This window comes from Triticum dicoccoides, chromosome 6B, assembly GCF_002162155.2.
Source record: "Triticum dicoccoides isolate Atlit2015 ecotype Zavitan chromosome 6B, WEW_v2.0, whole genome shotgun sequence".
NCBI classification, from domain to species: Eukaryota; Viridiplantae; Streptophyta; class Magnoliopsida; order Poales; family Poaceae; genus Triticum; species Triticum dicoccoides.
In genome coordinates this window covers 30834157-30861896 of record NC_041391.1, presented here as the reverse complement: position 1 = coordinate 30861896, position 27740 = coordinate 30834157, and the positions used below count along the sequence as shown (strand labels likewise).

General features: G+C 47.6%; 1 protein-coding gene across 1 annotated transcript; it reads right to left on the bottom strand.

Annotated features, from left to right (window-relative positions):
• Positions 1–2460: 2460 nt before the first annotated feature.
• Positions 2461–3764, bottom strand: LOC119321866 (2-hydroxyisoflavanone dehydratase-like). The gene has a single exon (XM_037595380.1). The coding sequence runs from the start codon at positions 3760–3762 to the stop codon at positions 2602–2604; it is 1161 nt and encodes a 386-aa protein (XP_037451277.1). The 5' UTR covers positions 3763–3764; the 3' UTR covers positions 2461–2601.
• Between the last annotated feature and the right edge of the window lie 23976 nt (positions 3765–27740).

Here is a 27740-nt window from a genome sequence, read left to right as displayed (position 1 = left end):
CCTTGTCTCGAAGCGCGGCATTGAGGCGAACCTGGAGAAGATCAAGGCCATCGATCGCATGTGCAAGCCGGCTCGGCTATGCGATGTCCAGAAATTCACCGGCTACTTGGCCTCGGTCAACCGGTTTCTCAGCCGACTGGACGAGAGGGCCCTGCCCCTGTACCAACTGATGAAGAAGATGACGCCGTTCGAATGGAACGACCAGGCGAACGAGGCCTTCCAAGACCTCAAGCGCATGCTCTCCACCACACCAGTCCTGGCTGCACCAGCCGAGAAGGAGCCGCTATTGCTCTATATTGCCGCGACCTCACGGTCGGTCAACACGGTGCTGGTGGTCGAGCGACCAGAGAAGGGTAAGGTCCAAGCCGTCCAGCGCCCAGTCTTCTACCTGAGCGAGGTGCTCTCCGCCTCCAAGCAGAACTACCCGCACTACCAGAAGATGTGTTACGGCGTGTACTTCACCCGCCAAGAAGCTGAAACAATACTTCCAATAGCATGTCATCACCGTGGTCAGCACGACCCCCCTCGACGAGATCATCGGGTGCTGGGACGCCTCTGGCTGGGTCGCCAAGTGGGCGCTCGAGCTATCCGGCCACACCATCCTCTACAAGCCCCGTGCCATGATCAAGTCTTAGGCCTTGGCCGACTTCCTCGTCGACTGGACCGAGACTCAGTACCTGCCGCCGCCTCCGGACTCGACGCACTGGCGCATGCACTTTGACGGCTCCAAGATGCGACTTGGCCTAGGGGCCGGCATCATGCTGTCGTCACCGAAGGGCGACCGACCTTGCTACGCACGCCAGATCCACTTCGCCGCCTCCAACAACGTCGCCGATTATGAAGCCCTTGTGCACGGCCTCCGGCTTGCCAAGGAACTCGGCATCTGGCGCATCCTGTGCTACGACGACTCGGCCCTGGTGGTTCAACAGTGCTCCCGCGAGTGGGACGCCCGCGACTCCAACAAGGCAAGCTATCGCTTTCTCGTCCAGATCCTTCGAGGGCTGCGAGTTTCTCCACGTCCTGCCCGTGGAGAACGAGGCAGCCGACACGCTCGCCAAGATCGCCTCGTCCCGGCAGTCCATCCCATCCGGCATCTCCCTCGAGCACCTGCGCAAGCCGTCCATCAAGCCGCCTCCGGACTCTGAGTCCATCCACGTCCCGGACAACCCGGCCGCGCTGCAACCCGTCCCGGGGGCTGCCGAACTCGGCCCAGAGACTGAAGCCGCCAACCCGGCCACCAACGCCCTCGACCTGGCCATCGCCATCCCCGACCCCGGGGCTACTCAGCCTGGCTCGGGGGCTGCCGACCCGGAACCCACCCTGGTGGCCGTCTTTGCCGTAGTGGCGGCCCCATCGTGGGCCCTGCCCATCTCAGAGTTCCTGGAAAACGGCGTCCTCCCCATGGACAAGACCGAGGCCCGGCAGGTGCAACACCTGCGACCGTCTACAACATCATCAACAACGAGCTCGTCAAACACAGCCCCACCGGCATGTTCCAGTGCTGCGTCGAGCAGGACCAAGGCATCGACATCCTCCTCGACATACACCAGGGCGAATGCGGGCACCACGCTGCGTCGCGGTCCCTGGTGGCCAAGGCTTTCCGCCATGGTTTCTACTGGCCTATAGCCCTTCAAGACACCGAGTCACTCGTTCTCAAGTGTGAGGGATGCCAGTGCTTCAGCAAGCGCAGCCACCAGCCGGCGTCAGCACTCCGCACCATCCCGATCGCCTGGCCCTTTGCTGTCTGGGGACTCGACATGGTGGGACCCTTCAAAACTGCCCGAGGCGGCATGACACATTTGCTCGTGGCAGTGGACAAATTGACCAAGTGGATTGAAGCACGACCAATCAAAAAGCTGGATGGGCCAACAGCTGTCCGGTTCATCAAAGACATCGCGGTACGCTATGGCATTGCCGAACAACATCATCACGGACAACAGCACCAACTTCGCCAAAGGCGCGCTTGCGCAATACTGCTCCGTCTCCGGCATCCGCCTCGACCTGGCCTCTGTTGCGCATCCGGCATCCGTCTCCGGCATCTCTATGCAACCATATTTGTTTCGCTTATAGGTGGGTTTAGGGTGCCCGGTTGTAGATGCTCTTACACGATCGCTCGACACAAACAGAGCGGGTTTTGTGTTGGGTTGCCTGGCTTTGCACCGCTGCAGAAAAGTATGATGCTTTGAACAACGAAACAAGATGTAGGTCGTTGAATATTCAAAGAAGGGCATATCAATGGCTGAGATCCACAGGTAAAAAGTTAATGTTGTTGAGATCCACAAATAAATCATGCATGACTCGAGTAAGAAGAATTTGTTCTGTGAACGAGTGAGTACGTGAAATGAAATAAAACTATGTTAAGTCTAAAGGGTTGAAGCAACACATTATGATGGACACAAAAAATTAAATGATGACATTATGATTCACATTATGATGGAGTATATGTTGACACAATCTACAGCCAGCGCGCGCAAGCTCCTGGGGCGCCGAGCTTGTGAACGAGTGAGCCAGCGCGCGCAACCCTTTAATGATTCACATTATGATGGAGTATATATATAAACATTAGAAAGTCTAGCCGCGCAAAAGTCGATCTCCTGCAGATCATTCGCCGGAGAGGAAGGCGACCACACGATCCAAGAGGGCCGACGACTCGTCGCGCTCCGGCTGGAGGAGGAAGAAGCCATGCTCCTCCCCGGGGGACTCCACCCACTCCGCCATGCCAGGCCACGCGCTCCCCTTGACGGCCTGATAGTACGCGGCGGCCCTCGCCCGCGCGAAGTCCCTCTCGGCGGAGCACACGAGCAGCCTCCGGCCAGCCAGCGCGCGCAAGCTCGGCGCCCCAGGAGCCATCGGGTTCAGCCTCGGGTCGTCCACCCCTAGACCCTCGCCGTCCGGGCATATCAGCGCCCAGAGCTTCTCCATGTGATATCTCGTGTCCGCCGCCTCGCCGTCCACCGGCTCCTTCCCGCCAAACATGGGGTGGAGAAGGATCGCCCCCTCCACCAGCGCCCCCGCGGGCAAACCGTCCTGATCAGTGCTTCGAGTGCCGGCCATGATCGCCATGTTGTGGACGATGTTGGCGCCCCCGCTGTCGCCGGCCAGGAAGATGCGGCCGGCGTCACCGTGCGCCGAGAGCCACGGGTCGGCCCTCGACGCGGCCCAGCGGAGCGCCGTCCAGGAGTCCTCGTAGGCCGCCGGGATGGGGTGCTCCGGCGCGAGGCGGTAGTCGACGGACACGGCCAGGACGCCGGCCCGGGAGGCGACGGCGTTGAGGTAGCCGTGGTACATCTGGGACGCGGCCGAGCCGAGGACCAGGCCGCCTCCGTGGAAGTAGACAAGGATGGGCAGCCTCGTCCCGCGGCCGGGGCCGTCGGGGAGCGCGGGTAGGTAGACGCGGGCGAAGACGCCGGTGGCGCCGTCGAGCACGACGTCCTTGGAGGTGACGCCGGTGGCGGCGTCGAAGCCCGGGTGGGTGGTGTCCGTGCCGAAGAAGCGCTCCACGCGGCCGTCCTCGTGGACGCGGAAGGCCGGCGAGTCGAACCGCATCTTGCTGGCTGCTGGTGCTGGAGCTGGATCCATCGCTCGCGCGCAAGGTGGGTCGTCAGGCCGGCCGTGGGCAAGAGATGAGACACGGGCCCTAATTAATACTGCTCCGCCATTGATTAGCAAAAAAACTTGGAGTAGATGGTCTTCGCACGCACGCCATCTTCCTCGTGATCGCCGCTGCCGACCGAAGCTTCGGTTCAGCTGCTGACACGCCATCATCGTTGACCAGCCAACTCAAAGTACACGCCGTTGTTGTCTCTGCCCGAATGATCGATCGACAAGAGTAAAAGGGACCGACGATTATTGCACGCGTATTCCACTAGCTTTTTGGATTTCCGTCTGACTTTTTATTGTTGCTTTGTCTTAGTGGGTTTTTATTAGACGCGTGTGGGCGTTAAGGGGTCTGCACACACAGTTTGTGTAGTGTTTAAGAGGATCAGTCCACACGCCTACGTGTGTGCAAAATAAGTAATGCTCACACGCTTTTTTTTTCATGGTCCCTCTTACATGCCTACGTGTGGGCAAAATAAATAACGCCCACACGCCCTTACGTCAGGCCTCCTACCTTATGGCCCCGCACGTTCCGCGTGACAGTCATCACGTGTCCCCGTAGTTGCCATGGTCTGGACCCTCTTCCATGTTCATTTAACTGCAGTTGCCATGTCGCTGAACTACAGTTGTCATGTCGGACAACTACAGTTGCCATTGTTGCTCAACTGCAGTTGCCATGTATGATCTGGTCTACTGCAGTTGCCATGATTTCAAAACTTTAGAGGTTGCTACCTACTAAGAGCATCTCCAACAGGCGCCCAACACGCGGCGCGCTAAAATCTGGTTTCGGCGCGCGCAACGCCATATCTGGCGCGCCGCGCAACGCTTGCTCCAGCAGGAGCGCAAAAATGCAGCGCGCGCACGCTGCTCCAGCTGCGCGCTAAAATGCAGCGCGCGCGAGCAGCCGGCACACACATTTTAGGCACAAATTTCACAGTTCACACAAAACACATGGCATATATTTAAATCAAACATCATTCCAACCAAGTTCGTGCCCACATGTTCAAATTCATGCCCACAACATAGTTAAACCAAGTTCAACATGCAAACCAAGTTTTATATGACACAAACGAAAGACACAAGAATTAAGCCTTGTCCTCGTCTTCGTCTTCATCTTCATCCTCCGAAGATGATTCTTCATCCTCCGAAGACGATTCTTTCTCCTCCTCTTCATTGTTGCGCGCCGTATCATCATCGCGTGGAGCTCGGATGGTGTTGCCAATATCTTGAACGGCATCTTCATGCGAAGGTGGCACACCGGCGCCCGGAGGTGCACCCATGCCTCCAATGAGAGACGTAAAACTCATGCCAGCCATGCCGTCCAAGCTGCCCGAAGGTGCTCCAAAGCCACCCATGCCTCTCATCGTCTCCATGGTAGCCCCAAAGCCACCCATGGAACCCATGCCGCCCACGGTAGCTCCAAAGCCACTCATGGAACCCATACCGCCCACGGTAGCTCCAAAGCCACTCATGGAACCCATGCCGCCAAGGCCACCGGCACCCATGCCGCCACCGCCACCCATTGCCGCCAAGGCCACCACCAACCATGCCGCCACCGCCACCCATGCCGCCAAGGCCGCCACCACCCATGGCGCCACCGCCACCCATGCCGGCAATCATGGCTCTTTTTTGGATCAAGACTTCTTCACGAGCAAGGTTGACATACTCAGTTTGCGCATCATTCAACAAAGATGTGTCCAAGAAGAACAAGTACTTCTCCCATTCCAACAACTTGGCTCGCTCCTCCATGGCCAACTTCCTATCATCCAATGCCACTTTCCTCTCCTCGGCGGCCACCCTCCTCTCCTCGGCCGCCAACCTCCTCTCCTCGGCTACGGCATCTTGGTTCCTTGCCATTTTCCTCACCTTGTTGGCTTCTCTTCTTGCGTTGACAATTGCTTTCATAGCATTTTTGATCTCATCATCTCCTTTCCTCTCCTTCTTTTCTTTGTCTTTCTTCGTGCCATCCGGTCATTTTGGCTTTGAGTATGAAACCGAGTTTGGGATGGGGCTTCTCTTGCCATCTTCACTTGACGCATCATCCTCATCATCATCATCCAACTCAATTGTTCGCTTGCATTTTTTGCTCAAATCCAAATCATCAATATCCTCATGCTTCTTCCATTTCTCATCATCCTTCAATACTTCATAGCAATGAGGCAAGGAAAATGGCCTTCCTTTCTTGATCTTCCCCTTCTTGGTCCTCTTCTCCTCTCCTTTGAACAAGTTTTGGGCAATGTTCAACTACATGAAAACAAAACAAGTTAGCACAAGTAACACCAAAAACAAGCATGAGATGTGAACAAGAGGAATGATGAAACCAAACTTACCCTATCATCATCATTGGTGCCACTTGGGTTCAACTTGTCAACCGCTTTTTGTGCGGCCGACCATTGTTGACAATCCCTATTGATGGTCGACCACCGGGAGCGAAGTGATCGTGCGGAGCGGTAACCACTCATGTTGTGAAGATCAAAGTGTTCTTTCATCCGGAGCCAATAAGCGTCTCTACTTTGATCACCTCCAACGGATGGATCCCTTGACACTTGCAACCAAGTATTGCATAGTAAGATGTCTTCGGCGTTGGTGTAATTGCCCGCTCTTCCTTTCGGTGCGTCGACAATGCCCTCACCATCCTCGTCCACCTCAAACTCATGGTCTTCAAAGTGCATGTCATTGGTTTGAGACCAATGCGAATTGTTCGAGCCAACACCCATAGTTGACATGTATGCATCATTGTTCACACTACAAAGTATATAGAACAATGCAATAAGCTATCTATATGTATGCATTCAAAAAATAAAGAAGAAAAAAAAGTTCGGAAAATTTTTCACCTTTGGGGCATATCATCGAAAACATGGTGCGCGCCGGCCGCCGGCTCAACAAGTGAGCTCGTCGGCGCTTCGGTAGCCGCCGCGCTCGTCACACACCCTGCAAGCTTCTTCCTCGGCGCCTTCGAGGTGCCGGAGCCGTCCGCCGCCTTCTTCTTCTTCGCGGATGTCTTGCCCTTCTTCGGCCGCGGCGCATTTGGGAGCTTCGAGGTGCCGGAGCCGTCGAGTTAGGCGCCGGCGGGCGCCGGCGCGACACCACGAGCCGCCGAGGTCATGTGCGGCGGCATGAAGAGGGTGCGCGCGAGGCCGATGCTCGAAGGAGCTCCGGCAGAGGCGTGGCCACCACTCCCAGCGCTAGGGTTTGCGGCGGCGACGGTGGCGGCGACGGCGGCGCTGGAGCTTTCGCGGCTGTAGGATGGGGTGAGGGGAGTGCCGGCACGTGGGTCCATCGGGTCAGCTCGCCGGCGCCGGCGCGTGCGTGGGTCCATCAGGTCAGCTAACTGGCGCCAGCGCCGACGCGTGCGGGGCGAGCGCTCGTGTGTGCCATGCGCGGAAGCGGGCGCCTCAAATACGCAGCGCACGATAGCGATTCGGACCGTGCGCCCAACTCTATATACCGCGCACGCGGTTATTGCGCGCCCGCTGGAGACAAATTAGCGATAGCGCGCATGCTAAAATGGGTAAATTTGCGGCGCGGCGCGTGTTTAGCGTGCCTGTTGGAGATGCTCTAACACTAGGCAGTTGCCATGTAGCACTATAAAAAAGGCATGGCAAAAAACATGTTCGGGTAAAAGAGAGTTACCATGTGATCACAAGCATGCTAGGGCAGTTGCCATGTAAAAGAAAGAGTTACCATCTTCTTACGTGCACGCTAGGGCAGTTGCCATGTACCATTCAAAAACACATGGCAACTCAGGTAAAAGAGAGTTGCCATCTGCTTACAAGCAAAGCTAGGGCAGTTGCCATGTACCCTACAGAAACACATGGCAACTGACAGCTTTGGGTGTGGGCAAGGAGACGGGCGTCTGGTGAAGTGATAAACGCCCACACACCAGCCCCTTTGCGTGCGTGAAAACTGGTGTGTGGGCGAATTGCTAAACGCCCACACACCCACCCCGGTGTGGTGAAAAAGGACGTGTGGGCGATCGGATGAAATGCCCACACACCAGCTCAGTCCTACATGGCACACAAAAACTGCTAGAATGCGCCAAGATTCATTCAGAATTGGTTGGACGAGGATCCATGCGTGTGGGCGAGTTGCCAGACGCCCACACGTGTAGGCGTTAGTCGTTCCGTTTTTATTTGTATACTCGTACCAAAACTTAGGCGGGCCATAGTGGTAGTGGAGGACCTAGATTTTATCTAACACATTGCACGCACAACCCAAATCTCCACCACACATTGCCATGCACATCACATCAGCTGGTACACATGGTGTCACATCGGCATGTGCACACTTTTCTCTCTCTTCTCTCTCCAAAACAAATTCATCCCTTTTATTTCATCTTTCCTAACTTAAATCATTTACATCTTTTAAACTAATATTTTGATTTCAGAACTATTTATATATTTGAACTCCTGACAAAAGGACCTTTAGAACAAGATCATTTTTGGATATAGTTTGACTAGTTTAAACTTTTTAATAACATATTTCACTCGTTTCAATAACATATTTCACTCTTTTAAACGGATTTCACTCATTTCGCTTGTTTGATAACATTATTCACTCGTTTCACTTGTTTCAATAGCATATTTAACACATTTCACTCGTTTCAATAATATATTTCAATCATTTCAAATTTTTGTTTCATCTCATTTTACTCATTTCAGTTGTTTTCGATAAGAGATTTCACTCATTTTAAAAACTGATTCACTAATTCACTAATTTCAATAACTGATTTCACTCGTTTCAGTAACAAATTTCATTCATTTTACTTGTTTCAATAACAGATTTCACACATTTAAAAAATCAAAGTAGTTGAAATATGTTCAATATTAGTCTTATTCTAAAGGTCTTTGTGTCATGATTATACATAAATGATTTGTTTTGAAATCATTGGTTTAAAAGATATAAATGATTTAAGTTATAAAGGTGAAATAGAAGGGATGGATTTGTTTGGGAGAGAGAATAGAGAAGAGAGAGAGTGGACATGCATATGTGACAGCATGTTGTTGGGGAACGTAGCACAAATTCAAAATTTTCCTACGTGTCACCAAGATCTATCTATGGATAGACTAGCAACAAGGGGAAGGAGAGTGCATCTACATACCCTTGTAGATCGCTAAGCGGAAGCGTTCAAGTGAACGGGGTTGATGGAGTCGTACTCGTCGTGATTCAAATCACCGATGATCAAGTGCCGAACGCACGGCACCTCCGCGTTCAACACACATACAGCCCGGTGACGTCTCCCAAGCCTTGATCCAGCAAGGAGAGAGGGAGAGGTTGAGGAAGACTCCATCCAGCAGCAGCACAACGGCGTGGTGGTGGTGGAGGAGCGTGGCAATCCTGCAGGGCTTCGCCAAGCACCGCGGGAGAGGAGTACTTGTGAGAGGGGGAGGGCTGCACCAGAACTTCGTCTATAGCTCCCATGTGCCTCCCCACTATATATAGGGGTGGAGGGGCTGGTTTCTTGCCCTCCAAGTCCATTGGGGCGTTGGCCAAGGTGGGAGGAAAGAAATCTCATTATTTCCTTCCCCACCGATTGTTATCCCCCCTTTTTAGGGATCTTGATCTTATCCCTTCGGGATATGATCTTATTCCTTCTAAGGGGGGATCTTGGTGCGCCTTGACCAGGGGTGTGGGGCCTTACCCCCACTACCCACGTCCATGTGGGTCCCCCCATGCAGGTGGGCCCCACTCCGGAACCTTCTAGAACCTTCCCGGTACAATACCGAAAAATCTCGAACATTTTCCGGTGGCCAAAATAGGACTTCCCATATATAAATCTTTACCTCCGGACCATTCTGGAACTCCTCGTGACATCCGGGATCTCATCCGGGACTCCGAACAACATTCGGTAACCACATACAAACTTCTTTTATAACCCTAGCGTCATCGAACCTTAAGTGTGTAGACCCTACGGGTTCGGGAGACATGTAGACATGACCGAGACGTTCTCTGGTCAATAACCAACAGCGGGATCTGGATACCCATGATGGCTCCCACATGTTCCACGATGATCTCATCGGATGAACCACGATGTCAAGGACTTAATCAATCCCGTATTCAATTCCCTTTGTCTAGCGGTATGTTACTTGCCCGAGATTCGATCGTCGGTATCCAATACCTTGTTCAATCTCGTTACCGGCAAGTCACTTTACTCGTTCCGTAACACATCATCCCGTGATCAACTCCTTGGTCACATTCGCATATGATGATGTCCTACCGAATGGGCCCAGAGATACCTCTCCGTTTACACGGAGTGACAAATCCCAGTCTCGATCCGCATAAAACAATAGATACTTTCGGAGATACCTATAGTGCACCTTTATAGTCACCCAGTTACGTTGTGACGTTTGATACACCCAAAGCACTCCTACGGTATCCAGGAGTTACACGCTCTCATGGTCAAAGGAAGAGATACTTGACATTGGCAAAGCTCTAGCAAACGAACTACACGATCTTTGTGCTATGCTTAGGATTGGGTCTTGTCCATCACATCATTCTCCTAATGATGTGATCCCGTTATCAACGACATCCAATGTCCATAGCCAGGAAACCATGACTATCTGTTGATCACAACGAGCTAGTCAACTAGAGGCTCACTAGGGACATATTGTGATCTATGTATTCACACGTGTATTACGATTTCCGGATAATACAGTTATAGCATGAATAAAAGACTATTATCATGAACAAAGAAATATAATAATAACTTATTTATTATTGCCTCTAGGGCATATTTCCAACAGTCTCCCACTTGCACTAGAGTCAATAATCTAGTTCACATCACCATGTGATTAACACTGACAGGTCACATCACCATGTGACCAACATCCAAAGAGTTTTGGGTTTGATCATGTTGCTTGTGAGAGAGGTTTTAGTCAACGGGTCTGAACCTTTCAGATCCGTGTGTGCTTTACAAATCTCTATGCCATCTCCTAGATGCAGCTACCATGCTCTATTTGGAGCTATTCCAAACAACTGTTCTACTTGGAGCTATTCTAAATTATTGCTCCATTATATGTATCCGGTCTCTCTACTCAGAGCTATCCGGATAGGTGTCAAGCTTGCATCGTCGTAACCTTTACGACGAACTCTTTTACCACCTCCATAATCGAGAAAATTCCTTAGTCCACTAGTTACTAAGGATAACTTTGACCGCTGTCCTGTGAGCCATTCTTGGATCACTCTTGTACCCCTTGACTGACTCATGGCAAGGCACACTTCAGGTGCGGTACACAGCATAGCATACTGAAGAGCCTACGTCTTAAGCATAGGGGACGACCTTCATCCTTTCTCTCTATTCCGCCGTGGTCGAGCTTTAAGTCTTAACTTCGTACCTTACAACTCAGGCAAGAACTCCTTCTTTGACTGGTCCATCTTGAACACCTTCAAGATCATGTCAAGGTATGTGCTCATTTGAAAGTATTATTAAGCATTTTGATCTATCCTTATAGATCTTGATGCTCAATGTTCAAGTAGCTTAATCCAGGCTTTCCATTGAAAAACACTTTCAAAATAACCCTATATGCTTTCCAGAAATTCTACGTCATTTCTGATCAACAATATGTCAACAACATATACTCATCAGAAATTCTATAGTGCTCCCACTCACTTCTTTGGAAATACAAGTTTCTCATAAACTTTGTACAAACCCAAATTTTTTGATCATCATCAAAGCATACATTCCAACTCCGAGATGCTCACTCCAGTCCTTAGAAGGATTGCTGGAGCTTTGCATACTTATTAGCATCTTTCGGGATTGACAAAACCTTCCGGTTGTATCACATACAACCTTTCCTCATGAAAATCGTCGAGGAAACAATGTTTTGACATCCTATCTGCAAGATTTCATAAATAATGCAGTAATCGCTAATATAATTCCAACAGACTCTTAGCATCGCTACGAGTGAGAAAATCTCATCGTAGTCAACTCCTTGAACTTGTCGGAAAACATCTTAACGACAAGTCGAGCTTTCTTATTGGTGACATTTACCATCATTGTCCGTCTTCCTTTTGAAATCCATCTGTACTCATTAGCCTTACGACCATCGAGCCATTCTGCCAAAGTCTACACTTTGTTTTCATACATGGATCCTCTCTCGGATTTTATGGCCTCAAGCCATTTATCGGAATCCGGGCCCACCATCGCTTCTCCATAGCTCGTAGGTTCATTGTTGTCTAGCAACATGACCTTCAAGACAGGATTACGTACCACTCTGAAGTAGTACGCATCCTTGTCATCCTACGAGGTTTGGGAGTGACTTGATCCGAAGTTTCATGATCAATATCATAAGCTTCCACTTCAATTGGTGTAGGTGCCACAGGAACAACTCCCTGTGCCCTGTCACACACTAGTTGAAGAGACGGTTCAATAACCTCATCAAGTCTCCACCATCCTCCCACTCAATTCTTTCGAGAGAAACTTTTCCTCGAGAAAGGACCCGATTCTAGAAACAATCCATATTGCTTTCGGATCTGAATTAGGAGGTATACCCAACTGTTTTGGGTTTCCTATGAAGATGCATTTTATCCGCTTTGGGTTCGAGCTTATCAACCTGAAACTTTTTCATATAAGCGTCGCAGCCCCAAACTTTTAAGAAACGACAACTTAGGTTTCTCTAAACCATAATTCATACGGTGTCATCTCATCGGAATTATGTGGTGCCCTATTTAAAGTGAATGTGGTTGTCTCTAATGCCTAACCCATGAACGATAGTGGTAACTCGATAAGAGACATCATGGTATGCATCATATCCAATAGGGTGCAGTTATGATGTTTGGACTGTTGGAAATATGCCCTAGAGGCAATAATAAAAGTATTATTATTATATTTCCTTGTTCATGATAATTGTCTTTTATTCATGCTATAACTGTATTATCCGGAAATCGTAATACACGTGTGAATACATAGACCACAATATGTCCCTAGTGAGCCTCTAGTTGACTAGCTCGTTGTGATCAACAGATAGTCATGGTTTCCCGGCTATGGACATTGGATGTCGTTGATAACGGGATCACATCATTAGGAGAATGATGTGATGGACAAGACCCAATCCTAAGACTAGCATAAAAGATCGTGTAGTTCATTTGCTAGAGCTTTGCCAATGTCAAGTATCTCTTCCTTCGACCATGAGAGCGTGTAACTCCTGGATACCGTAGGAGTGCTTTGGGTGTATCAAACGTCACAACGTAACTGGGTGACTATAAAGGTGCACTACAGGTATCTCCGAAAGTATCTATTGTTTTATGCGGATCGAGACTGGGATTTGTCACTCCGTGTAAACGGAGAGGTATCTCTGGGCCCACTCGGTAGGACATCATCATATGCGCAATGTGACCAAGGAGTTGATCACGGGATGATGTGGTACGGAACGAGTAAAGTGACTTGCCGATAACGAGATTGAACAAGGTATTGGATACCGACGATCGAATCTCGGGCAAGTAACATACCGATAGACAAAGGGAATTGAATACGGGATTGATTAAGTCCTTGACATCATGGTTCATCCGATGAGATCATCGTGGAACATGTGGGAGCCATCATGGGTATCCAGATCCCGCTGTTGGTTATTGACCGGAGAACGTCTCGGTCATGTCTACATGTCTCTCGAACCCGTAGGGTCTACACACTTAAGGTTCGATGACGCTAGGGTTATAAAGGAAGTTTGTATGTGGTTACCGAATGTTGTTCGGAGTCCCGGATGAGATCCCGGACGTCACGAGGAGTTCCGGAATGGTCCGGAGGTAAAGATTTATATATGGGAAGTCCTATTTTGGCCACCGGAAAATGTTCGGGATTTTTCGGTATTGTACCGGGAAGGTTCTAGAAGGTTCCGGAGTGGGGCCCACCTGCATGGGGGGACCCACATGGACGTGGGTAGTGGGGGCAAGGCCCCACACCCCTGGTCAAGGCGCACCAAGGTCCCCCCTTAGAAGGAATAAGATCATATCCCGAAGGGATAAGATCAAGATCCCTAAAAAGGGGGGATAACAATCGGTGGGGAAGGAAATAATGAGATTTCTTTCCTCCCACCTTGGCCAACGCCCCAATGGACTTGGAGGGCAAGAAACCAGCCCCTCCACCCCTATATATAGTGGGGAGGCGCATGGGAGCTATACACGAAGTTCTGGCACAGCCCTACCTCTCTTCCTACTCCTCCTCTCCCATGGTGCTTGGCGAAGCCCTGCTGGATTGCCACGCTCCTCCACCACCACCACGCCGTTGTGCTGCTGTTGGATGGAGTCTTCCTCAACCTCTCCCTCTCTCCTTGCTGGATCAAGGCGTGGGAGACGTCACCGGGCTGTACGTGTGTTGAACGCGGAGGTGCCGTCCGTTCGGCACTAGGATCATCGGCGATTTGAATCACGACGAGTACGACTCCATCAACCCCGTTCACTTGAACGCTTCCGCTTAGCGATCTACAAGGGTATGTAGATGCACTCTCTTTCTACTCGTTGCTGGTATCTCCATAGATAGATCTTGGTGACACGTAGGAAAATTTTGAATTTCTGCTACGTTCCCCAACAGTGGCATCATGAGCTAGGTCTATTGCGTAGATTCTTTGCACGAGTAGAACACAAAGTAGTTGTGGGCGTTGATGTTGTTCAATATGCTTACCGTTACTAGTCCAATCTTGTTTCGACGGTATTGTGGGATGAAGCGGCCCGGACCGACCTTACACGTACTCTTACGTGAGACAGGTTCCACCGATTGACATGCACTTGGTGCATAAGGTGGCTAGCGGGTGCCAGTCTCTCCCACTTTAGTCGGAACGGATTCGATGAAAAGGGTCCTTATGAAGGGTAAATAGCAATTGGCATATCACGTTGTGGTCTTGGGTAGGTAAGAAACGTTCTTGCTAGAAACCCATAGCAGCCACGTAAAACATGCAACAACAATTAGAGGACGTCTAACTTGTTTTTGCAGGGTATGCTATGTGATGTGATATGGCCAAGAATAATGTGATGAATGATATGTGATGTATGAGATTGATCATGTTCTTGTAATAGGATTCACGACTTGCATGTCGATGAGTATGACAACCGGCAGGAGCCATAGGAGTTGTCTTTATTTATTATATGACCTGCGTGTCATTGAAGAACGCCATGTAAACTACTTTACTTTATTGCTAAACGCGTTAGTCATAGAAGTAGAAGTAGTCGTTGGCGTGACAACTTCATGAAGACACGATGATGGAGATCATGATGATGGAGATCATGATGATGGAGATCATGGTGTCGTGCCGGTGACGATGATGATCATGGAGCCCCGAAGATGAAGATCAAAAGGAGCAAAATGATATTGGCCATATCATGTCACTATTTGATTGCATGTGATGTTTATCATGTTTATGCATCTTGTTTTCTTAGGACGACGGTAGTAAATAAGATGATCCCTTACAACAATTTCAAGAAGTGTTCTCCCCTAACTGTGCACCGTTGCTACAGTTCGTCGCTTCTAAGCACCACGTGATGATCGGGTGTGATGGATTCTTACGTTCACATACAACGGGTGTAAGACAGTTTACACAGCGAAAACACTTAGGGTTAACTTGACGAGCCTAGCATGTGCAGACATGGCCTCGGAACACGGAGACCGAAAGGTCGAGCATGAGTCGTATGGTGGATACGATCAACATGAAGATGTTCACCGATGATGACTAGTCCGTCTCACGTGATGATCGGACACGGCCTAGTTGACTCGGATCATGTGATCACTTAGATGACCAGAGGGATGTCTATCTAAGTGGGAGTTCATAAGATGAACTTAATTATCCTGAACATAGTCAAAAGACCTTTTGCAAATTATGTCGTAGCTCGCGCTTTAGTTCTACTGTTTTAGATATGTTCCTAGAGAAAATATAGTTGAAAGTTGATAGTAGCGACTATGCGATCAGTAGAAAGCTTATGTCCTTAATGCACCGCTCAGTGTGCTGAACCCCAACGTCGTTTGTCGATGTTGCGAACATCGGACATACACGTTTTGATAACTACGTGATAGTTCAATTAAATGGTTTAAGTAGAGGCACCAAAGACGTTTTCGAAACGTCGCGGAACATATGAGATGTTTCGAGGGCTGAAATTGGGATTTCAGGCTCGTGCCCACGTCAAGAGGTATAAGACCTCCGACGATTTTCTTAGCCTGCAAACTAAGGGAGAAAAGCTCAATCATTGAGCTTGTGCTCAGATTGTCTGAGCACAACAATCACTTGAATCGAGTGGGAGTTGATCCTCCAGATGAGATAGTGATGTTTCCCCAAAGTCATTGCCACCAAGCTGCTAGAGCTTCGTGATTAACTATAACATATCAGGGATAGATATGATGATCCTTGAAATATTCATGATGTTTGACACCGCGAAAGTAGAAATCAAGAAGGAGCATCAATTGCTGATGGTTGGTGAAACCACTAGTTTCAAGAAGGGCAAGGGAACAAAGGGATACTTCATGAAACGGCAATTCAGCTGCTGCTCTAGTGAAGAAACCCAAGGTTGAACCCAAACCCGAGACTAAGTGCTTCTGTAATAAGGGGAACAACCACTGGAGCAGCATTACCCTAGATACTTGGTAGATGAGAAGGCTGGCAAGGTCGATAGAAGTATATTGGATATACATTATGTTAATGTGTACTTTACTAGTACTCCTAGTAGCACCAGGGTATTGGATACCGGTTCGGTTGCTAAGTGTTAGTAACTCGAAATAAAAGCTACGGAATAAACGGAGACTAGCTAAAGGTGAGCTGACGATATATGTTGGAAGTGTTTCCAAGGTTGATATGATCGAGCATCGCACGCTCCCTCTACCACCGAGATTGGTGTTTGCGTTGAGCATAGACATGATTGGATTATGTCTATCGCAATACGGTTATTCATTTAAGGAGAATAATGGTTACTCTATTTTTGAACAATACCTTCAATGGTCTTGCACCTAAAGGAATGGTTTATTGAATCTCGGTCGTAGTGATACACATTTTCATGCCAAAAGATATAAGATAGTAGTGATAGTACCACTTACTTGTGGCACTGCCATGTAAGTCATAATGGTATAAAACGCATGAAGAAGCTCCATGTTGATGGATCTTTGGACTCACTCATTTTTGAAAAGTTTGAGATATGCGAACCATGTCTATTGGTGTATATGCATGAAGAAACTCCATGCAAATGGATCGTTCGGACTCACTTGATTTTGAATCACTTGAGATATGCAAATCATACCACATGGGCAAGATGACTGAAAAGCCTCATTTTCAGTAAGATGGAACAAGATAGCAACTTGTTGGAAGTAACACATTTTGATGTGTGCAGTCGAATGAGTGCTGAGGCATGCAGTGAATATCATTATGTTCTTACTTCACAGATGATTCGAGTAAATGTTGAGTATATTTACTTCATGAAACACAAGTCTGAATTATTGAATGGTTCAAGTAATTTCAGAGTGAAGTAGCAGATCATTGTGACAAGAGGATAAAATGTCTATGATATGATCATAGAGATGAATATCTGAGTTACGAGTTTTGGCACACAATTAAGACATTGTGGAAATTGTTTCGCAATTAATACCGCCTGGAACACCATAATGTGATGGTGTGTCCGAACATCATAGTTGCACCCTATTGGATATGGTGCGTACCATGATGTCTCTTATCGAATTACCACTATCGTTCATGGGTTAGGCATTAGAGACAGCCACATTCACTTTAAATAGGGCACCACGTAATTCCGATGAGATGACACCGTATGAATTATGGTTTAGAGAAACCTAAGTTGTCGTTTCTTAAAAGTTTGGGGCTGCGACGCTTATATGAAAAAGTTTCAGGTTGATAAGCTCGAACCCAAAGCGGATAAAATGCATCTTCATAGGAAACCCAAAACAGTTGGGTATACCTCCTAATTCAGATCCGAAAGCAATATGGATTGTTTCTAGAATCGGGTCCTTTCTCGAGGAAAAGTTTCTCTCGAAAGAATTGAGTGGGAGGATGGTGGAGACTTGATGAGGTTATTGAACCGTCTCTTCAACTAGTGTGTGACAGGGCACAGGGAGTTGTTCCTGTGGCACCTACACCAATTGAAATGGAAGCTTATGATATTGATCATGAAACTTCGGATCAAGTCACTCCCAACCCTCGTAGGATGACAAGGATGCGTACTAATTCAGAGTGGTACGTAATCCTGTCTTGAAGGTCATGTTGCTAGACAATAATGAACCTACGAGCTATGGAGAAGCGATGGTGGGCCCGGATTCCGATAAATGGCTTGAGGCCATAAAATCCGAGAGAGGATCCATGTATGAAAACAAAGTGTAGACTTTGGCAGAACGGCTCGATGGTCGTAAGGCTAATGAGTACAGATGGATTTCAAAAGGAAGACGGACAATGATGGTAAATGTCACCAATAAGAAAGCTCGACTTGTCGTTAAGATGTTTTCCGACAAGTTCAAGGAGTTGACTACGATGAGATTTTCTCACTCGTAGCGATGCTAAGAGTCTGTTGGAATTATATTAGCGATTACTGCATTATTTATGAAATCTTGCAGATAGGATGTCAAAACATTGTTTCCTCGACGATTTTCATGAGGAAAGGTTGTATGTGATACAACCGGAAGGTTTTGTCAATCCCGAAAGATGCTAATAAGTATGCAAAGCTCCAGCAATCCTTCTAAGGACTGGAGTGAGCATCTCGGAGTTGGAATGTATGCTTTGATGATGATCAAAAATTTTGGGTTTGTACAAAGTTTATGAGAAACTTGTATTTCCAAAGAAGTGAGTGGGAGCACTATAGAATTTCTGATGAGTATATGTTGTTGACATATTGTTGATCAGAAATGACGTAGAATTTCTGGAAAGCATATAGGGTTATTTTGAAAGTGTTTTTCAATGGAAAGCCTGGATTAAGCTACTTGAACATTGAGCATCAAGATCTATAAGGATAGATCAAAATGCTTCATAATACTTTCAAATGAGCACATACCTTGACATGATCTTGAAGGTGTTCAAGATGGACCAGTCAAAGAAGGAGTTCTTGCCTGAGTTGTAAGGTACGAAGTTAAGACTTAAAGCTCGACCACGGCAGAATAGAGAGAAAGGACGAAGGTCGTCCCCTATGCTTAAGACGTAGGCTCTTCAGTATGCTATGCTGTGTACCGCACCTGAAGTGTGCCTTGCCATGAGTCAGTCAAGGGGTACAAGAGTGATCCAAGAATGGCTCACAGGACAGCGGTCAAAGTTATCCTTAGTAACTAGTGGACTAAGGAATTTTCTCGATTATGGAGGTGGTAAAAGAGTTCGTCATAAAGGTTACGACGATGCAAGCTTGACACCTATCCGGATAGCTCTGAGTAGAGAGACCGGATACATATAATGGAGCAATAATTTAGAATAGCTCCAAGTAGAACAGTTGTTTGGAATAGCTCCAAATAGAGCGTGGTAGCTGCATCTAGGAGATGACATAGAGATTTGTAAAGCACACACGGATCTGAAAGGTTCAGACCCGTTGACTAAAACCTCTCTCACAAGCAACATGATCAAACATAAAACTCATTAAGTGTTAATCACATAGTGATGTGAACTAGACTACTGACTCTAGTAAACTCTTGGGTATTAGTCACATGGCGATGTGACCTGTGAGTGTTAATCACATGGCGATGTGAACTATATTATTGACTCTAGTGCAAGTGGGAGACTGTTGGAAATATGCCCTAGAGGCAATAATAAAAGTATTATTATTATATTTCCTTGTTCATGATAATTGTCTTTTATTCATGCTATAACTGTATTATCCGGAAATCGTAATACACGTGTGAATACATAGACCACAATATGTCCCTAGTGAGCCTCTAGTTGACTAGCTCGTTGTGATCAACAGATAGTCATGGTTTCCCGGCTATGGACATTGGATGTCGTTGATAACGGGATCACATCATTAGGAGAATGATGTGATGGACAAGACCCAATCCTAAGACTAGCACAAAAGATCGTGTAGTTTATTTGCTAGAGCTTTGCCAATGTCAAGTATCTCTTCCTTCGACCATGAGAGCGTGTAACTCCTGGATACCGTAGGAGTGCTTTGGGTGTATCAAACGTCACAACGTAACTGGGTGACTATAAAGGTGCACTACAGGTATCTCCGAAAGTATCTACTGTTTTATGCGGATCGAGACTGGGATTTGTCACTCCGTGTAAACGGAGAGGTATCTCTAGGCCCACTCGGTAGGACATCATCATATGCGCAATGTGACCAAGGAGTTGATCACGGGATGATGTGTTACGGAACGAGTAAAGTGACTTGCCGATAACGAGATTGAACAAGGTATTGGATACCGACGATCGAATCTCGGGCAAGTAACATACCGATAGACAAAGGGAATTGAATACGGGATTGATTAAGTCCTTGACATCATGGTTCATCCGATGAGATCATCGTGGAACATGTGGGAGCCATCATGGGTATCCAGATCCCGCTATTGGTTATTGACCGGGGAACGTCTCGGTCATGTCTACATGTCTCCCGAACCCGTAGGGTCTACACACTTAAGGTTCGTGTTGGGGAACGTTGCAGAAAATTAAAATTTTTCCTACGGTTTCACCAAGATCCATCTATGAGTTCATCTAAGCAACGAGTCTAGGGAGAGAGTTTGCATCTACATACCACTTGTAGATCGCGTGCGGAAGCTTGCAAGGTGATGATGTAGTCGTACTCGACGTGATCCAAATCACCGATGACCAGCGCCGAACGGACGGCACCTCCGCGTTCAACACACGTACGGGACGGGAGACATCTCCTCCTTCTTGATCCAGCAAGGGGGAAGGAGAGGTTGATGAAGATCCAGCAGCACGACGGCGTGGTGGTGGATGCAGGGCGTCACAGCAGCAGGGCTTCGCCGAGACTACGAGGGAGAGACGTAACGGGGGGAGGTGGAGGCGCCAGGGGCTGGTGTGTTCTCCTCCTCTCCCCCCCCCACTATATATAGGGGTGCCAAGAGGGGGCGCCGGCCCTAGTAGATGAGATCTACTAGGGGGGGCGGCGGCCTAGGGGAGGTTTCCCTCCCCCCCAAGGCACCTAGGGGTGCCTTCCACCACTAGGACTCCTCCTAGGGGGAAACCCTAGGCGCATGGGCCTATAGGGGCTGGTGCCCTTGGCCCATGATGGCCAAGGCGCACCCCCTACAGCCCATGTGGCCCCCGGGGACAGGTGGCCCCACCCGGTGGACCCCCGGGACCCTTCCAGTGGTCCCGGTACAATACCGATAACCCCGAAACTTGTCCCGATGCCCGAAGTAGCACTTCCTATATATAATTCTTTACCTCCGGACCATTCCGGAACTCCTCGTGATGTCCGGGATCTCATCCGGGACTCCGAACAACATTCGGGTTTCTGCATATACATATCTTCATAACCCTAGCGTCACCGAACCTTAAGTGTGTAGACCCTACGGGCTCGGGAGACATGCAGACATGACCGAGACGCTCTCAGTCAATAACCATCAGCGGGATCTGGATACCCATGATGGCTCCCACATGCTCCTCGATGTTGTCATCGGATGAACCACTATGTCGAGGATTCGATCAAACCCTGTATGCAATTCCCTTTGTCAATCGGTACGTTACTTGCCCGAGACTCGATCGTCGGTATCCCAATACCTTGTTCAGTCTCGTTACCGGCAAGTCACTTTACTCGTACCGTAATGCATGATCCTGTGTCCAACACCTTGGTCACATTGAGCTCAATATGATGATGCATTACCGAGTGGGCCCAGAGATACCTCTCCGTCATACGGAGTGACAAATCCCAGTCTCGATCCGTGTCAACCCAACAGCTACTTTCGGAGATACCTGTAATGCACCTTTATAGTCACCCAGTTACGTTGTGACGTTTGATGCACCCAAGGCACTCTTACGGTATCCGGGAGTTACACGATCTCATGGTTGAAGGAAGAGATACTTGACACTTGCAAAGCTCTAGCAAAACGAACTACACGATCTTTTATGCTATGCTTAGGATTGGGTCTTGTCCATCACATCATTCTCCTAATGATGTGATCCCGTTATCAACGACATCCAATGTCCATAGTCAGGAAACCATGACTATCTGTTGATCACAACGAGCTGGTCAACTAGAGGCTTACCAAGGACATAGTGTGGTCTAAGTATTCACACGTGTATTATGATTTCCGGATAATACAGTTATAGCATGAATAAAAGACAATTATCATGAACAATGAAATATAATAATACTTTTATTATTGCCTCTAGGGCATATTTCCAACAGTTCGATGACGCTAGGGTTATAAAGGAAGTTTGTATGTGGTTACCGAATGTTGTTTGGAGTCCCGGATGAGATCCCGGACGTCACGAGGAGTTCCGGAATGGTCCAGAGGTAAAGATTTATATATGGGAAGTCCTATTTTGGCCACCGGAAAATGTTTGGGATTTTTCGGTATTGTACCGGGAAAGTTCTAGAAGGTTCCGGAGTGGGGCCCACCTGCATGGGGGGACCCACATGGACGTGGGTAGTGGGGGCAAGGCCCCACACCCCTGGTCAAGGCGCACCAAGATCCCCCCTTAGAAGGAATAAGATCATATCCCGAAGGGATAAGATCAAGATCCCTAAAAAGGGGGGATAACAATCGGTGGGGAAGGAAATAATGAGATTTATTTCCTCCCACCTTGGCCAACGCCCCAATGGACTTGGAGGGCAAGAAACCAGCCCCTCCACCCCTATATATAGTGGGGAGGCGCATGGGAGCTATACACGAAGTTCTGGCACAGCCCTACCTCTCTTCCTACTCCTCCTCTCCCATGGTGCTTGGCGAAGCCCTGCTGGATTGCCACGCTCCTCCACCACCACCACGCCGTTGTGCTGCTGTTGGATGGACTCTTCCTCAACCTCTCCCTCTCTCCTTGCTGGATCAAGGCGTGGGAGACGTCACCGGGCTGTACGTGTGTTGAACGTGAAGGTGCCGTCCGTTCGGCACTAGGATCATCGGTGATTTGAATCACGACGAGTACGACTCCATCAACCCCGTTCACTTGAACGCTTCCGCTTAGCGATCTACAAGGGTATGTAGATGCACTCTCTTTCTACTCGTTGCTGGTCTCTCCATAGATAGATCTTGGTGACACGTAGGAAAATTTTGAATTTCTGCTACGTTCCCCAACACGGACACACCATCACACTATGGTGTTCCAGGCGGTATTAATTGCAAAACAATTTCCACAATGTCTTAATTGTGTGTCAAAACTTGTAACTCAGATATTCATCTCTATGATCATATCATAGACATTTTATCCTCCTGTCACAATGATCTTCTACTTCACTCTGAAATTACTTGAACCATTCAATAATTCAGACTTGTGTTTCATCAAGTAAATATTCTCAACAACTACTCGAATCATCTGTGAAGTAAGAACATAACGATATCCACTACATGCCTCAGCACTTATTGGATTGCACACATCAAAATGTGTTACTTCCAACAAGTTTCTATCTTGTTCCATTTTACTGAAACCGAGGCTTTTCAGTCATCTTGCCTATGTGGTATGATTTGCATATCTCAAGTGATTCAAAATCAAGTGAGTTCAAACGGTCCATTTGCATGGAGTTTCTTCATGCATATATACCAATAGACATGGTTCGCATGTCTCAAACTTTTCAAAAACGAGTGAGTCCAAAGATCCATCAACATGGAGCTTCTTCATGCGTTTTATACCATTATGACTTACATGGCAGTGCCACAAGTAAGTGGTACTATCATTACTATCTTATATCTTTTGGCATGAACATGTGTATCACTAGATCGAGATTCAATAAACCATTCATTTTAGGTGTAAGACCATTGAAGGTATTATTCAAATAAACAGAGTAACCATTATTCTCCTTAAATGAATAACCATATTGCGATAGACATAATCCAATCATGTCTATGCTCAACGCAAACACCAATCTCGATGGTAGAGGGAGCGTGTGATGCTTGATCATATCAACGTTGGAAACACTTCCAACACATATCGACATCTCACGTTTAGCTAGTCTCCGTTTATTCCGTAGCTTTTATTTCGAGTTACTAACACTTAGCAACCGAACCGGTATCTAATACCCTGGTGCTACTAGGAGTACTAGTAAAGTACACATCAACACAATGTATATCCAATATACTTTTATCGACCTTGCCAGCCTTCTTATCTACCAAGTATCTAGGGTAATTCTGCTCCAGCGGCTATTCCCCTTATCACAGAAGCACTTAGTCTCGGGTTTGGGTTCAACCTCGGGTTTCTTCACTGGTGCAGCAGCTGATTTGCCGTTTCATGAAGTATCCCTTCTTGCCCTTGCCCTTCTTGAAACTAGTGGTTTCACCAACCATCAACAATTGATGCTCCTTCTTGATTTCTACTTTCGCGGTGTCAAACATCGTGACTACCTCAAAGGATCATCATATCTATCCCTGATATGTTATAGTTCATCACGAAGCTCTAGCAGCTTGGTGGCAATGACTTTGGAGAAACATCACTATCTCATATGGAAGATCAACTCCCACTCGATTCAAGTGATTGTTGCACTCAGACAATCTGAGCACAAGCTCAACGATTGAGCTTTTCTCCGTTAGTTTGCAGGCTAAGAAAATCGTCGGAGGTCTTATACCTCTTGACGTGGGCACGAGCCTGAAATCCCAATTTCAGCCCTCGAAACATCTCAGATGTTCCGCGACATTTCGAAAACGTCTTTGGTGCCTCAACTCTAAACCGTTTAACTGAACTATCACGTAGTTATCAAAACGTGTATGTCCGATGTTCACAACATCCACAGACGAGGTTTGGGGTTCAGCACACTGAGCAGTGCATTAAGGACATAAGCTTTCTACTGTCCTCATAATCGCTACTGTCAACTTTCAACTATATTTTCTCTAGGAACATAACTAAACAGTAGAACTAAAGCGCGAGCTACAACATAATTTGCAAAAGGTCTTTTGACTATGTTCAAGATAATTAAGTTCATCTTATGAACTCCCACTCAGATTGACATCCCTCTGGTCATCTAAGTGATCACATGATCCGAGTCAACTAGGCCGTGTCCGATCATCACGTGAGACGGACTAGCCAACATCGGTGAACATCTTCATGTTGATCGTATCTACTATACGACTCATGCTCGACCTTTCGGTCTCCGTGTTTCGAGGCCATGTCTGTACATGCTAGGCTCGTCAAGTTAACCCTAAGTGTATTGCTGTGTAAATCTGTCTTACACCCGTTGTATGTGAACGTAAGAATCCATCACACCTGATCATCACGTGGTGCTTAGAAGCGACGAACTGTAGCAACGGTGCACAGTTAGGGGAGAACACTTCTTGAAATTGTTGTAAGGGATCATCTTATTTACTACCGTCGTCCTAAGTAAACAAGATGCATAAACATAATAAACATCACATGCAATTATATAGTAGTGACATGATATGGCCAATATCATATAGCTCCATTGATCTCCATCTTCGGGGCTCCATGATCATCATCGTCACCGGCATGACACCATGATCTCCATCATCATGATCTCCATCATCGTGTCTCCATGAAGTCGTCTCGCCAACTTATTACTTCTACTACTATGGCTACCGGTTAGCAATAAAGTAAAGTAATTACATGGCGTTGTTCAATGACACGCAGGTCATACAATAAATAAAGACAACTCCTATGGCTCCTGCCGGTTGTCATACTCATCGACATGCAAGTCGTGAATCCTATTACAAGAACATGATCAATCTCATACATCACATATTATTCACCACATTCTTGTTGGCCATATCACATCACAAAGCATACCCTTCAAAAACAAGTTAGACGTCCTCTAATTGTTGTTTGCATGTTTTACGTGGCTGCTATGGGTTTCTAGCAAGAACGTTTCTTACCTACGCAAAACCACAATGTGATATGCCAATTGCTATTTACCCTTCATAAGGACCCTTTTCACCGAATCCATTCCGACTAAAGTGGGAGAGACTGGCACCCGCTAGCCACCTTATGCACCAAGTGCATGTCAATCGGTGAAACCTGTCTCACGTAAGAGTACGTGTAAGGTCGGTCCGGGCCGCTTCATCCCACAATACCGTCGAAACAAGATTGGACTAGTAACGGTAAGCATATTGAACAAAATCAACGCCCACAACTATTTTGTGTTCTACTCGCGCAAAGAATCTACGCAATAAACCTGGCTCTGATACCACTGTTGGGGAACGTAGCAGAAATTCAAAATTTTCCTACGTGTCACCAAGATCTATCTATGGATAGACTAGCAACGAGGGGAAGGAGAGTGCATCTACATACCCTTGTAGATCGCTAAGCGGAAGCGTTCAAGTGAACGGGGTTGATGGAGTCGTACTCGTCGTGATTCAAATCACCGATGATCAAGTGCCGAACGCACGACACCTCCGCGTTCAACACACATACAGCCCGGTGACGTCTCCCAAGCCTTGATCCAGCAAGGAGAGAGGGAGAGGTTGAGGAAGACTCCATCCAGCAGCAGCACAACGGCGTGGTGGTGGTGGAGGAGCGTGGCAATCCTGCAGGGCTTCGCCAAGCACCGCGGGAGAGGAGGAGTACTTGTGAGAGGGGGAGGGCTGCACCAGAACTTCGTCTATAGCTCCCATGCGCCTCCCCATTATATATAGGGGTGGAGGGGCTGGTTTCTTGCCCTCCAAGTCCATTGGGGCGTTGGCCAAGGTGGGAGGAAAGAAATCTCATTATTTCCTTCCCCACCGATTGTTATCCCCCCTTTTTAGGGATCTTGATCTTATCCCTTCGGGATATGATCTTATTCCTTCTAAGGGGGGATCTTGGTGCGCCTTGACCAGGGGTGTGGGGCCTTGCCCCCACTACCCACGTCCATGTGGGTCCCCCCATGCAGGTGGGCCCCACTCCGGAACCTTCTAGAACCTTCCCGGTACAATACCAAAAAATCCCGAACATTTTCCGGTGGCCAAAATAGGACTTCCCATATATAAATCTTTACCTCCGGACCATTCCGAAACTCCTCGTGACGTCCGGGATCTCATCCGGGACTCCAAACAACATTCGGTAACCACATACAAACTTCCTTTATAACCCTAGCGTCATCGAACCTTAAGTGTGTAGACCCTACGGGTTCGGGAGACATGTAGACATGACCGAGACGTTCTCTGGTCAATAACCAACAGCGGGATCTGGATACCCATGATGGATCCCACATGTTCCACGATGATCTCATTGGATGAACCACGATGTCAAGGACTTAATCAATCCCGTATTCAATTCCCTTTGTCTAGCGGTATGTTACTTGCCCGAGATTCGATCGTCGGTATCCAATACCTTGTTCAATCTCGTTACCGGCAAGTCACTTTACTCGTTCCGTAACACATCATCCCGTGATCAACTCCTTGGTCACATTGCGCATATGATGATGTCCTACCGAGTGGGCCCAGAGATACCTCTCCGTTTACACGGAGTGACAAATCCCAGTCTCGATCCGCATAAAACAATAGATACTTTCGGAGATACCTGTAGTGCACCTTTATAGTCACCCAGTTACGTTGTGACGTTTGATACACCCAAAACACTCCTACGGTATCCAGGAGTTACACGCTCTCATGGTCAAAGGAAGAGATACTTGACATTGGCAAAGCTCTAGCAAACGAACTACACGATCTTTGTGCTATGCTTAGAATTGGGTCTTGTCCATCACATCATTCTTCTAATGATGTGATCCCGTTATCAACGACATTCAATGTCCATAGCCAGGAAACCATGACTATCTGTTGATCACAACGAGCTAGTCAACTAGAGGATCACTAGGGACATATTGTGATCTATGTATTCACACGTGTATTACGATTTCCGGATAATACAGTTATAGCATGAATAAAAGACTATTATCATGAACAAAGAAATATAATAATAACTTATTTATTATTGCCTCTAGGGCATATTTCCAACACATGTGTACTGCATGATGTGATGTGCATGGTGATGTGTGGAGCAGATTGGAATTGTGCGCGCAATCGGTTAGGCATAGCCACATTCGTATCTTAGAGCAAGTATAATAATGTGACGTAGACGGGCTGTAAGACTTAAAATACTATATTTTTGCTGAGTTGGATGAGAGAGAAGAGGAGTGAGAAGATAACGGGATGT